This window comes from Rosa chinensis, chromosome 3 (assembly GCF_002994745.2).
Source record: "Rosa chinensis cultivar Old Blush chromosome 3, RchiOBHm-V2, whole genome shotgun sequence".
NCBI classification, from domain to species: domain Eukaryota; kingdom Viridiplantae; phylum Streptophyta; class Magnoliopsida; order Rosales; family Rosaceae; genus Rosa; species Rosa chinensis.
In genome coordinates, this window is record NC_037090.1 from 6,159,700 (window position 1) to 6,172,729 (window position 13,030).

Here is a 13,030-nt window from a genome sequence, read left to right on the forward strand (position 1 = left end):
CATTGAACTTTAAACAAATCGAAGAATTGTTCCTGACATTGTTGCTTCACAAATACCACCCGTTGGAGTGCAACTTCAACTACCACTTGCATAATAAAAAATAAATAAAATAAAAACCAGAGGAATATATCATCCTCCATTTACTACCAGGCTCACACTTAAGTTCACTATTTTCGTCCATTTTTGTTTGCAGGTAATTGTGTGATCGAGTAAAAGCTTGATCCTTTAATAGATCTGATAACTGCAAAGGTAAATGATCTACATCCTTATTTCCTCCATATATATATATATATATATATATATATATATATCTCAAGCATCTTGATCAATTACATTGTATTGTCTCTCTCTGTATAAAGTGTCTCAGCCAATGTTTAGGGTGTCGTAACATTAAGAATTAGGTGAGAGCCAATGAACCCAACTCCTCCAGTAACCAAAATTCTCATGTTTGCCTTAAAAGAATTTGGCATTTCTTAGGAGAGGGGCTTGGAAGCTGTTTTGTACAAGTACATCCTCCATTAGTGGTCATTTGATGAACTCCTCAACTTCAAGAAAAATCCCCAAATTTCCTAAGCTGTTTTCAGATTAGTGCAATTGCAGTATGAGATCAAGGAGAGAGCTTTATATACATAATGCAATGGGTGTCAGACCCCTTCTTTTCTCTTAGACTGGATTAAGGATTCATTGTCCTTAACGTATGAGGACTAAGTTAATTAGTGCAGTGTTTGGATTGTTTTCTTTTGTTTCCAAATTTAATTAAGATTTCTCTTCTTTTTAGTCAAGTTATTTATAGTTTGGAATAAAGCTTTATTCTCCTAATTTAGGAGGGATAAGTTTAGTATTCCCTTCTAACCTAACTCTGACCTTCTTTATAGTTTATGAGTTGATGCTTATACCCCTTGGTTTGTATTCTTCATTCAAAGTTTTGATAGTCTGCTATTAAGTGTCCAGATCTGAATTGTTTTTGTGTTTGGTTGCCATTGTCTTCTATTACTGAGTTCCTTTTTGAAGTTAAGTAATTTGATTTTTGTTATTGTTTTCAGTTTTAGTTTGTTGTTGTGGCTCTTGAACATTTGAATTACAATTCATTGTCATTTATTTATGTGGTTATCTATGGCATCAAATATGTTGCAATTAAGGTCTGTTTGATTTTGCATTCAATCTTATGAATACTTTTTTTTATGTCCAATTTCTTCTGATTCATTCTTCTTCCTTTTTTTCCTTATTATATCCAATGATTCATTCTTTTTCCAGATTTGTAGGTGACTATTTTTAGCAACAAATTAAATGCAATCACAACAATGAAGTGGTCTGCTCATTATTTTCTTTTCCACTTAGCTTCTGCGTTTTATCTACGCGGTCCATTCAATTTAGCTGTCCCTTAGTTAATGACACAATCTTTTATATATAACCTTCATGTGCTCTGTATATTTCAGTGACACATTTGAAGATGTAGCAACACCATCAGATCAGACCAGCACAAATGCATTGGTTCAATCTGACACAGAAGACACTTCTGCTCTACAACCCTTTTTCTTTTGCTTTTTGTCATGCTGTGTAACCTTTTGTGATAAAGACCATTCTCTATGTTTTTGTAATGCTAGCGGTCCATGAAGAACAATGTTATATATGCTGTGTGCATATAACCGGCGGTTGTCAAGAGCATTCTCTATGTTTTTTATAATGCTAATGGTCCTTGAAAAACAATCAACAAAAACAGCAGACATTTTGTACACCCACTGATCAATGTACGTAAGGGTTTTTTGGCTATTCTTCTTTGTTTTCTCATTTGATTTTTTTTTACAACGATACACCAATTATTAACACAACTAAAAGACCCGCAGCATCGCGCGGGCCTTACTAACTAGTAATTTACTATATACTAAACGACGTCCTGCACTATTCATTCTAGTGTTCATCTTAGGGGTGAGAAATGACGGTTTTGCCCTCTGTTTTCCCTCAACTTACTGCGCTGCCATCTTTGTACGAATATATGTTTTTAGCTGTTCGGGCTTCCACCAACTTCAACCTTCGTCGGTGATCGATAGAGGGAGAGAGACTGTGAGAGGAAAAAAAGAGTGATCGATCTAGATTTAGTCATCATCTTCAGTTATCAAGAACGAGAGAGAGAGAGAGAGAGAGAGAGAGAGGGACATTGGAGGCAAATCCGTCAAACATAGAGTCGTCGCCAGTGAAGCCAATTGAATCCTACAATTTCAAGCTTGGGTCATTCTGTCATCTAATTCTCAGGTCTGATTTCTGCGAAATTGGGAGTTTCGAATTTCCGGAATATTGTCTTGATTCCATTCTTCTGGGCTTGGTTATTGTGGTGTTTGGATGGAAATTGGGGGTTTTGGATTTCTGGGTTTTTGGTGAAATTAGGTTTTGGGTTTGGTTTGTTTGATTTTTGATTGTGGAATTTGAGAATAAGGGTTTGGTTTTTGCTTCGTTGTGTATGGCTTGGGTGATAACGGTGTTTGTTTGTTTGATATGTGAATTGCTGATGTCAAATTTTTAAGGCATCTAACTATAGACTTTTTCATTTGAGTTGTTAGTTCGACATACATATGAAATATACTTTTAGTGATTAAATTTGTGGCTGCTTTGTTGGTTTGCAAGATAAAGGATGAACCCAGGCATAATGGTAGGATATGCATTCTAAAGAAAGTGATAGTATGATAATCATCTTTACCGGTGAAAGTTTTGTCGAGAAAAGTTAGTTTAATAAAGTTATTACCAATGAAATTTCTTTACCAAATGTTCGTGAACATGACAACGAATATTACTAAAAAAAAAATTTATGTTTCAATCAATGTTGAAAAAAGGTAGTCCACAAAATTTTAGGAAAGTGAAGTTCAATGGATGAGCTAGACATAAAAGACCTATTTTCAACTTTTACTAAAGATGGGCAAGTTTTTACTAAAGATCGCGAGACAAACATAAAAAACCAGAGACGTCCTTGAATTTCTTGGTAGGAAAAGTTATGAATTTGTTTCTTTCTTCTGAAAAGCAATAGTCTGAGCTTTGTTGTTTTGATAGCAGAAACCAATTGGAATCAAGAATCGGCCTCCAAACCAAAGTAGTCGAAATTGTCTTCTGGGGCTGTAGAGGAGGACAAAAATCCCTGATCAATGCAAACACTAGATTAATCTAACATTTGTGGTTTATTGGAATCCCCACGATCCAGGCTGAGGGATTTACAGTGGAGGTGATTCTTTCTTCGTGTTATATATATCAGACAGATAGTCAATTGTAACTATAGTGATCGTATATATCTGGAGTGAAACTAATTCAAAGAATGAATGATTGTTATACATTTGAGTTTGGTTTGGATAGTAGGGATTGCAGATATGAGCAATTTTCAATGAAATGATTTTATCAATTTTGGTAACTTAAAAACTTTTATCAATTATTTTATGAAACTTGATACTACTGATAACTTCTCACACTATCAGGTAAAAGCACACCTGATTAAATATGAAAGTATTTTTAAGATATGCTGCAACATTAATGAATAGAAGATTGTTACTAAATGACTTTTTTTTTCTTTTTTTTTTTCCGCTGCCGGTTTCTTTTTAAGTTTAAGGTGATCTCATAATTCAAGTGAAGGGAAGTAGATATTTGCTTCACAAGGTATACTCAACAAGTTCCTCACAAAATCCAATTGATTATTGCAGGCCAATGTTTTCTTGAAATTAATTCAATTCATTTTCACAGGTCACACATTGCAGCTTCAAGCATTCTTCAAATCTTGCATACTCCATGGCTAGATGGACAAAATTTCAACTATTATACTCTACAAAGCATGAAGCTGACAACCTTTCAGATCAGTACACGAATGAGCTTCGTGGTTGTTGTACATAGTGTTAAATGAACATGTGAAAAATTTGTTTCAAACTGAAAACTTCATTTGATTATGGGTAGTTGTTAGTTCACTTAGAACAACAGAAATTGATTACTGTTATGCATCCCTAAATGCAGTTATTTTTGTCTATACAAGCCTTTTCATTTGTAATAATACCAAGTCCCGCAGCAAAGTGCGGGCAAATTTTCTAGTCATTAGAATAGCGGGTAGGATACTCAACACTGCAAAAACAACAAGAAAACAAGAAAAATTGGATGAATTAGCAATATAACAATGCCTCGTGGACCAATCAATTTGTCTTCGACTACAAATAGTTCTACAAAGTTGATTCAAATGCTACTTTAACTTGATCATGAGGGTTTTGGTTTCAATAACAATTTGAAATTAACTTTCCAATTATAAGAAATTGTGCAATCATATCATAGACATCAAGAGCAGCAAGTAACTTACAGTGCAATTCACAGAAAATGTACTCATTCTACAGAGACTACTAGTGAAACAAATAAACTGAATATTATTAGATCTTTTCCAGAAACCACTTTTACATAGATCAATTCAACACTATGAACATCATGGCCAGCTTTGTATAACAAGAAAGGAACCCCTTTTTGCACATTTTATACATTAAAGGAGAAGAAGAAGACTGAAGGAAAATAGACTAGCGAGGAACTAAGTCTTAACACATCTAGGGAAAGCCTACCCGTTTACTTTAGGTAACTGCTTTACAACTAGTGGTTCCTAGCAACTAAAAAGGAAGGCTGGGTAGTAACACTAACACTGATCTAGCTGGCCAAATACAGAGGCCTTGCCATTCTTCTAGCCCTAACCGAAACCCACCATTTAATGGCGGCACGAAGCTTGCACCAGCATGCCTTGGGTTTCTTTATAGTCCCTGCGTTATGTAAAAAACCCGAAATGCCAGTATCGCAAAATCCGTTCCCTTGTCCCCCCCAGTTTGGGTTCATTGGAGACCAAGTTGATGTTTGTAAAAAATTTTCAGTAGTGCCTAAATGAGCAGTTGACACAATTGAAGGCCAACTGTTTTCTGCATTGAAGTTTAAGGTGCTGAACTCCTCCATTGAGAAACTGTTGCGTAGCCCTGGAGCGAACACTTGCATTGGATGACTAGTTTGTGCTACAGAAACCATGAACTGATTGCTTCCTTCTGCTTGATAAGGATATGAAGTTGAAGGTGATGCGTGGGGGAAACCCAATTGCATTGGCGGTATATCTGCGCAAAGTATTTGATCTCATTTAGTTCGAAAACCACAAGTGACAACTGTCGAAATAGAAAGGCGAAACCAGAAAACCAACAACATATAAGGTGCAAGTACATTATTAGGCAAGTTCATAGCATGCAATTTGACATATGAAGTACTAGCTTAGATAACCCATATTGGCCTAGTTTTTACCTTGCTGTGGGAATTGGAGACTATATTGTTGCGGATCTGAGTTTGGATTATTGAATGGCTCTGCTGGTAGACTCGGCAAAGGCCTTGAAATGCCATACACAGTCGAAGCATCCATGAGGACCATATTAACTTCATTTCTATACGCCTGCTGCTTCAAATTGTCCACCATAACCTGAAAATGGAACTCAGTTAATCAGTTTCTCAACATAACACGAGCAATTATACAACCCCGAACCAATTTTTTGTAAGTGTAAACATACCTTTTGAGGTGGGGCGAGTTGATCCGGAGTACAGAATTGGTCCTCAATTACTGCTCCCTTGAACATGTAGATTTCGTTGAACAGGAGGGCCACATCATCTCTATGGTAAGCATAGAGCTTATGTTCATCTATCTCACAAGTCAATGCATGCTCTATGATTACATGCCATGTCTTGTTTGAGATCGGAGCAAAACACTGCATTTTATGAAAAGTGGATGAATAATCGAAGTAAGTATCGAACTACAAAATTCATCAAGCTACTATAGGCTCATATTCTAACAGAAACAAATGAGACTCTTACATTCCGTAGCAAGGATGGATCCTTCACATAAGTCCGCAGCAAGTCCTTCACACAAGTAATTCCACAATTGGACAATCTGCTATGGAAGGCGCCGTCCTTTGCTATCTTCTCCAGGCGCCATATCTCATCACCCAGGGATGGAGGGTAGTGTTTCTTGTACACTGAAAGGTCAGCATATTGTGACAAGTGTTAGTATAGAGCACAAGAGAAGAAAATAAGGAGAAACATTATTGATGTTTCTATATTGGTAAAGATCAATATATAAGTTTCTAGAACTTACACTCTCCGCGGTGATCTTTTACCACAAAAGCCTCACTTCTAGCTTCCCTGATTCGTACTTCATCGCCAGGATTTTTCGGCACAGCTCTAGCTCCTAGTCTGAACTTTCGGCTTCTGATCCAGCTCGAATTGTCAGTGAAGACAATGTTTTCTAGAGAACACACTCCATCCCGCAGGTTAAGAGTCACGTCACCAGTCACCAATGGCCTCCTCCCTTCTCGTTCTCGAACAAGACCATTGCTGAACTCTTCCTCGGTCCAATCCTCTTGATCATCAGAACCGAATTCGCTATTCAGAACAAGAATTTCAATCTTTGCTGAAGCCAGGGGACCAGAACGGACTACATTCTGCGTAGCAGCATCACGTAGTACAATTTGAAGACGTGTTTGTGTTTGGTCTTCTGCTTCCACCTTGCTGCCTGTGAATATGGTTGATGGCAGTTTGTTGATGAAATGCAACTGGAGGCCTCTTACTCCAGCTGGACGTCCAATTTGAAGCGGTGGCCTGCTATAAGATTTTAACAACAAATCCAAAATTTTCAGTAACAAGTTTTTCAGCGAGGTAATCTGAAGCTGTGGAGTTTGGATAAAGGATTAAAGTCATTAAAGAAATAAAGAGCTAACCTTGAAGATCCCCCCAGGCAGGGAACAAGCAATTTTTCCAGCTCATCTCGCACCTATACAACAAAGAAGTTCGATCAATATTCATATCAATATCAAATATCGCAACCAGAAAAGGATTTCAAACAGAGTTGCCAAGTAAAATCAGCCTTGAAAAAGTCAGGTATATGCTTCTTAACCAATTAAACTAAACCTAACGGTCAACAAGAGTTTCATTGGAGCGTTTCATCAAACACTTAAGACCTCACGGTCAATAGAACTGGGACAACGAAGCAACCCATGTAAGGAAGGGGTTTGGTTCTCTTTTCCTTTTTTTTTTTTTTACCGTCTTACACAGCAAGTAAAAAATGATGATGTTAATTACTGTCGAATCTTACCACTCTTCTGAAGAAATTTTCCCACGCTTTTTCATTCAACGGACCATCTCTCATCACATCACTAGCAACACTGCACATATATGAACACAAAACCCAGAATCAAAAACCAAATTCAACCATCCAAACCACACAGAAAGCACCAATCTTCACTCAAACTAAAACCACCCACTTTTTAAAAACAGGTATCCTTTTCGACTCCGGTACCGGAAACTCATACTCCTCGCTCCCCACATCCCTGAAATGCCTCTTAAGTACCATCAAAAACCCACTTTTTTGCCTTTTTTTTTTTCTTTTTCGGTGAATCAAAAGGCCAACTTTTTGGTAAGTCTTCTTCTACAAGGGAATCGATACCAACAATAACCAGAACCAGCGCACTCTGGGGGTTTTTATAGACCGTAGTAGAGGAAGAAGATACAAGGAACCTTCGTGGTAGTAATCACAAAAAAAACACGCAAATCATGAAAAGTCAAGCATAGATTATTATTATTATAAACCACAGTTTTTGGAAATAACAAAGTGACGTGACTCGAGCTATGGGTTTGATCGATGACTGCTTTGTCTGTGATGTTGTCTCATTTAATGAAATAAAAGAACAAGTTTAAGATTCTGATAAAGCTTTGTTTACAACTAAACGAAACGCGTCGGGATTGAAAAGTACTCGAACCGTCACACTAGCACATATCACAAACTGTAGTATATTACTGTATATATGAGCATAATCCAAGAGATACGAGACGGAAAAAGTCAAGTGAGAGAGAGAGTGACTAGATTTTAGAGAGAGAAAGAAGCATTTCCACGTGGACGCGACGCGTACGAGAGTATAGATATGAAGGTGACCGGAAAGCCCAGACAAGAATTTCTATGATGAACGCGTTTGTTTATGTTTGTTAAAGTGACGATACGAAAAGGATTGTCGGGTTGAAAAGCCTTTTCTCTGAAGTTTAATCTGAATTTCCATGAAACGCTATAACCTAGAGAAGTCGAAGAGTACTTGTAATTGTAGCTCATACTACAGAGTACGTGCATATAAAAAAACACGGTATCATTTTTTGGCCAAAACAGAGCCGCCAACGAAGATGTTCAAAAGTACAAGATCATCCATGCATGTTATGCCATGGTGATGTAGGAGTAGTAAAATCGGAGAAATTCTAAAACAAAGCAGCCAATAACGATGTTCAAAAGTACGCGAATATCCATATTATTTTGTAGTGAAGTAGAAGTAGTAAAATTGGATAAACTCTAAAAGTTTACAACATAAGATGCAATTGATAAAGAATCTAATTCATTGTTTAGGTTGAAAGTTTAGCTCAATAAATTTTGGTCCAGCAACTAAGTTATCATGTACAATTAATAAACGTTTTAAGTCGCATTCAATAAGATCGAGCGGTAATATATATTAGAATATTTCTCACACAATCTCAACTGCAGCTTCCTGTAACTTGAGTACGTCACAATCTTTGTCTGCCCGCGTGGACAGTTGATCGTATTGTTGCATTAAAAACGGTAGAAGAGAATTATATAAGTTCCGTTGCTTTTTTGAATTTTGAGTGTGAGACTGGTGCTTGGGTGGTTTAGTCAATACTCAATGCGGCTTGGGTTGGTGGGGGCGGTTGCAGATTCAGCGAAACTTTCCGGCGATACATTTTTTCCAAGAACCCTGTTTCCGGGAAGATTCTGGGAACCTATCAGGAGCTAGAGCTTCTCTAATTTTATATGCTTCCCTCGGACCCAGAAAGAATCTCATTGACTATGCCATTTTAAAACGCTTGTTCAAGTCACCTAAACGCCAAGACGGCAAATTATGCCGTTATATGCTTCATCTTAAAGCAACCGGATTTTTAAATACTCCAACAATCATGCAATTAAAAAAAGAGAGATCCTTTTGGAATATCGAAAAAGTGAAGGGTTTAAAAATCAAATGATACTGAAAGAAAGAGAGAATCAAATCATGATCATCCAAAATAAGATCATAATCCACGACATTCATGTACAGTGCATACGCATTATCTATGTCCAAAAAATTCCAAAGCCTTGGAAAAGTGCGTTTAAGATAATGGAAAAGGACTTTTAGTGTCCCATGTTACAAGTTCTGTCACAAAATCAAAGACCCACATACCAAAACCGATGGCTTCTTCTTCCTCAACACTCTTTGCAGCCATTGACATGGGCACAAACTCATTCAAAATGATCATAATCCGAGCCTACCCAGATGGCAAGTTCCTCACCATTGATCGTCTCAGAGAGCCTGTGGTTCTTGGCCGTGACACATCATCATCTACAACCCCTTTTACACTCTCAGCTCAATCTCAGCTCATTGCTATTGAGGCCCTGAAGAAGTTTCAGAACACATTGATCTCCTACAAAATCAGCAAAGCTCAAATCCGCTGTGTTGCAACAGCAGCTGTGCGTGAGGCTGTGAATAAAGGTGAGTTCTTGAAATGTGTTAGTGAGAAGATAGGTTTTGAGGTTGATGTGTTGCCTGGTGAAGAAGAAGCTAGGCTTGTGTATCTGGGTATGCTTCAGTTTTGGCCTATATATGAGAAATTGGTTCTGGGTGTTGATATCGGAGGTGGGTCTACTGAGTTTGTGATTGGGAAGCAGGGGAAAGTTGTTTTTGGGGCTTCATTGAAGTTGGGGCATGTGAATTTGACCCAGAAATTTGGAAGCAATAAAGAAAAGGTTGCTCAGATTAGGGAGCATATTGGGTTGGTTGTTAAAGAATCTGGGTTGGTTAGGAAGATTAAAGATTGTGGCTTTGAAGTTGTTGTTGGGTCCTCTGGTACTATTAAGGCAGTTGAGAAGGCAGTGTTTGATGGGTATGTGAATAAGAGCAATGTGATTGAGGTTAGCAATGTGGCTTCTTTTGGGGATGGTAGGAAAGATTGGAGGTTGAGTAGAGGAGAAGTGAAGGGTGTTGTTGAGAGTTTGTGCGGTGGAGGAGAGGGAGAGAAGATTAGGAGAGAAAAGTTCTTCGAAAGGCGGTCTGAGTTTATTGTTGCTGGGGCTGTGTTGTTGGAGGAGATATTTGAGGTGCTTGGAATTGAGGAAATGGAGGTTTCTGGTTATGCATTGGCAGAAGGTGTAATTGCAGAAAGTTTGGCTAAGGTTAACGGTGGCTATGATCTGAATGCCAATGCAAGGTGGTCATCTATTGTTCGGCTTGCGATGAGGTATAATGGCAAGAAGATGTTGAAAGCTGCTTCTCAGTGTGCCATCATTGCAAAGGTTTTCAGTGAATTTCTTGACTTTCAATAGTCTTTGTGTAGATTTGGATAAATGTGATCAATAGTAGATACCAGCTAAAGCTTTAATATCATAGATATCATCCCATATGTTTAATCCTGTGTTAATGTTTGGGAAATATGCGCTCTAATAATCTGGTTACTTCGTTCTAGTATGTATAGAGCCACTTGCATCATAGCTGATGCTATATGTCACACCTCTATTTTGTTGAGGATTTAATTTTCAAATGCAATGAAGCCTAATGAACAACCAAAGCAGATGTACATCCATGTTAAAATAATAAAATTTCATATTGAGAAGATTGAGTTATTTTGTAACGTCCAGTGTTTTGAATAGATGACTTTTGCAGGAGATTTTTGAAGGTTTAAGAAAATGTGATGACCTAGCTGATAATCATGCTGCCTCCTTAGATGACAAGGATCTTGAATATCTTGAAGCTGCAAGCTTGCTTCACAATATTGGGGTTTTCATTGGGAAAAAAGGTTACCACAAGCACTCTTATTGTATTATCATGGTAATGCTTTTTCCTTTTAATGATATAATTGGTGTACACTGAGAATCAGCACCAGTATAGATTTCCAAGTTAATTCATTGAGTAGCTCAATCTTTGGTGTAGAATGGCGAGCATCTCCATGGTTACAGTTCTGAGGAGGTTAAGGTATGTCAAATGCTTCTTCAAGTGCTCTGTCCTGGTTTGTACATTCTGTATAGTGATAGAAATCTCTGCAGCTGATAGCACTACTTGCAAGACATCATAGAAAGCAATTACCAAGCTTTGATCCTACTTGCTTTCAACAGTTTCCAAGAGAGGTAGCTTCTTACAGAACTATAAAGTTGTATTCCTGTGTTTTTTTTTCCCGTTTCGATTATATATGTAGTTGAAAACTATATTTATTTGTTCTTTTATGTTTGCTTATGCATACTATCTAATTTTACTTACAGATCACAAAGAAATTCAGATATCTATGCACAATTATCCGTGTTTCTTTTGCACTACAACAAATGGAATTCTCAAACTATGAAGGTTTTAAGCTGGTATTTCTCTGCTCTGGTTTCCGACCCTTATAAAGTAGGGTTTCTTTGTCTCTGCAGTTGTAGAATCCTAATGATAAAACAACAGAGGTCAAACATATCTTGTTCTATTAATGGTAAGAATGCAGCAAAGAGACCTTTGGACGTGATGAAATTATATACAATGCATTCTAGTTTGGCATAAGCTTGCTCAGTCTGAAGCTTTGCATTTGCTGTTGTATTTTCATCAGAATGCATGCAAAGCCCTATGTTATATCAAGGTTTCAGCTACCATAGCTCATTGACCGACCAAATCTCTAGTGCTTCTTAACTAAAGCAATTTCTTTTCCAGTGTCCCTGTCTGTATCATTCTATCATTAACTCAGTGTTGTTGTCAGGTAAGCTGTGGTGTAAAAGATCAAACCTCTTTACATGTTGTAAACCCTCTAGCTGAGGATATTGAGGATGAACTAAGAGAAGAATTGGAACAGTTCAAACTGGTAAGTTTCTTCTTTTAAACTTTCATATCTAACTGCACTTTCATCGATATGTTTAAAAAAGACCTTATTTTTTTATTTTGTCTCCAGGTATTCCTTAAAGAGCTGCTCATTGTTGCTCCTTCGAGTGTTCCAGATATGATGGATATTCGCATGACAGATGTTGCTTGATGTCTTGCAAAAGTTTATATGACATTCGGCCCAGTCAAGGTTCCATGCTGCCTGTGGATCATTGAACCTGTATCTCTGATTAGCAATGTGAAATCTTAGTAATCAGACAGCAGATCACATGACCATTATATAGCGAATGTACACCATGGAAGGATAGTTGCCCAAGGGGAAGGAAAGCTTTAATGAACCATTGACAGAGGTGATGGGTCCATTTTTGGCGCTGATATGCGTATAATCCCAGCAATGTGGTTAGTTCAAATAAAGAACAGGCTAGGGAATTGGGAGCTATAGTTACTCTTATATTTGGTTTTAAAGTTTAGCAGAGAAAATTGTAACCCCTTACAGATAGTAACAGATCGAGTTTATGTACAGGCGAAAAGAAAAAGATCAAACAAGTTTTGAATGAAGACTCAGTTTTGTAATGGTTGATATTAGCTATCATACATGGAAGCAATTGCAAAATGTATTTAGTGTGTTTAATCAAGATCTTGATGCTGGTGCTGAAAGTAGTTGCTTGCCCAGTTATTCTCGGTTGTATTCAATCTTGAGACACAAACATTTGCTCGCTGCCTTTCTCAATTTGTTTAGAACTCCAGCTTGGCTGAGAACATGTGATGGTGTAGTGCTACCCAAAAAGACCACTTGATTCTCACTGGGTTCTGACTTAAGTAACCAATCAAAGTTGTGCGCATTAAAAAAAAAAGTTAAAAAGTTCACAAAAAAAAAGAAGTTAAAAAATAAAAATTAAAAAAAAAATTAAAAAAAAAAATTTGTAAAAATCGCCGTTGCCGGGGATCGAACCCGGGTCACCCGCGTGACAGGCGGGAATACTTACCACTATACTACAACGACTTGTTGTTCTATTTGTAAACTTGAAAATATTTATCCTCTATTAAGCGTTTCTAGGAACTGTGGATTATACAGGATAAATATTCATCCTTTATACTGTTATACAAGGATTGTGGCTCCAAACTGCTAGGGATTGAGGCCGTTC

The 13,030-nt window shown here is 37.4% G+C and overlaps 2 protein-coding genes, 1 long non-coding RNA gene and 1 other non-coding gene across 7 annotated transcripts; 2 read left to right on the plus strand and 2 right to left on the minus strand.

Annotated features, from left to right (window-relative positions):
- The first annotated feature begins 1,957 nt into the window (after positions 1-1,957).
- On the plus strand, positions 1,958-4,019 carry LOC112193192. Of its 3 annotated transcripts, none has more exons than XR_005808770.1 (4): positions 1,958-2,250; positions 3,043-3,208; positions 3,581-3,633; positions 3,718-4,011. It is a non-coding gene; the product is annotated as an uncharacterized LOC112193192 (long non-coding RNA). The 3 variants fall into 3 exon arrangements; XR_005808769.1 differs by lacking the exon at positions 1,958-2,250 and adding an exon at positions 2,942-2,971 and having other exon boundaries at positions 3,718-4,010; XR_005808768.1 differs by lacking the exon at positions 1,958-2,250 and having other exon boundaries at positions 2,980-3,208; positions 3,718-4,019.
- A 340-nt stretch (positions 4,020-4,359) lies between these two features.
- On the minus strand, positions 4,360-7,478 carry LOC112193191 (calmodulin-binding protein 60 D). Of its 2 annotated transcripts, none has more exons than XM_024333264.2 (8): positions 7,284-7,478; positions 7,115-7,184; positions 6,741-6,793; positions 6,119-6,621; positions 5,839-5,999; positions 5,538-5,732; positions 5,278-5,449; positions 4,360-5,096 (listed from the first exon to the last, which is right to left on the minus strand). In XM_024333264.2, the coding sequence occupies exons 1-8, from the start codon at positions 7,370-7,372 to the stop codon at positions 4,648-4,650; spliced, it is 1,692 nt and encodes a 563-aa protein (XP_024189032.1). In that variant the 5' UTR covers positions 7,373-7,478; the 3' UTR covers positions 4,360-4,647. The 2 variants fall into 2 exon arrangements, with proteins under 2 accessions (XP_024189032.1, XP_024189031.1); XM_024333263.2 differs by having other exon boundaries at positions 6,119-6,624.
- Positions 7,479-9,149: 1,671 nt separating this feature from the next.
- LOC112191483 (exopolyphosphatase) lies at positions 9,150-12,578 on the plus strand. The gene is made up of 7 exons (XM_024330831.2): positions 9,150-10,339; positions 10,707-10,871; positions 10,974-11,015; positions 11,087-11,167; positions 11,300-11,392; positions 11,767-11,868; positions 11,956-12,578. The coding sequence occupies exons 1-7, from the start codon at positions 9,239-9,241 to the stop codon at positions 12,034-12,036; spliced, it is 1,665 nt and encodes a 554-aa protein (XP_024186599.1). The 5' UTR covers positions 9,150-9,238; the 3' UTR covers positions 12,037-12,578.
- Positions 12,579-12,816: 238 nt separating this feature from the next.
- TRNAD-GUC lies at positions 12,817-12,888 on the minus strand. Its single transcript has one exon. It is a non-coding gene; the product is annotated as a tRNA-Asp (tRNA).
- Between the last annotated feature and the right edge of the window lie 142 nt (positions 12,889-13,030).

Coding starts and splice junctions, on each gene's coding strand:
- LOC112191483 (XM_024330831.2), top strand. CDS start 9,239: ATGGCTTCTTCTTCCTCAACACTCTTTGCAGCCATTGACATGGGCACA. Junction 10,340..10,706: donor AGTGTGCCATCATTGCAAAG/GTTTTCAGTGAA, acceptor TGACTTTTGCAG/GAGATTTTTGAAGGTTTAAG. Junction 11,016..11,086: donor ACAGTTCTGAGGAGGTTAAG/GTATGTCAAATG, acceptor AAATCTCTGCAG/CTGATAGCACTACTTGCAAG.
- LOC112193191 (XM_024333263.2), bottom strand. CDS start 7,372: ATGGTACTTAAGAGGCATTTCAGGGATGTGGGGAGCGAGGAGTATGAG. Junction 5,450..5,537: donor AACTCGCCCCACCTCAAAAG/GTATGTTTACAC, acceptor TTCCATTTTCAG/GTTATGGTGGACAATTTGAA. Junction 5,097..5,277: donor TCTCCAATTCCCACAGCAAG/GTAAAAACTAGG, acceptor TACTTTGCGCAG/ATATACCGCCAATGCAATTG.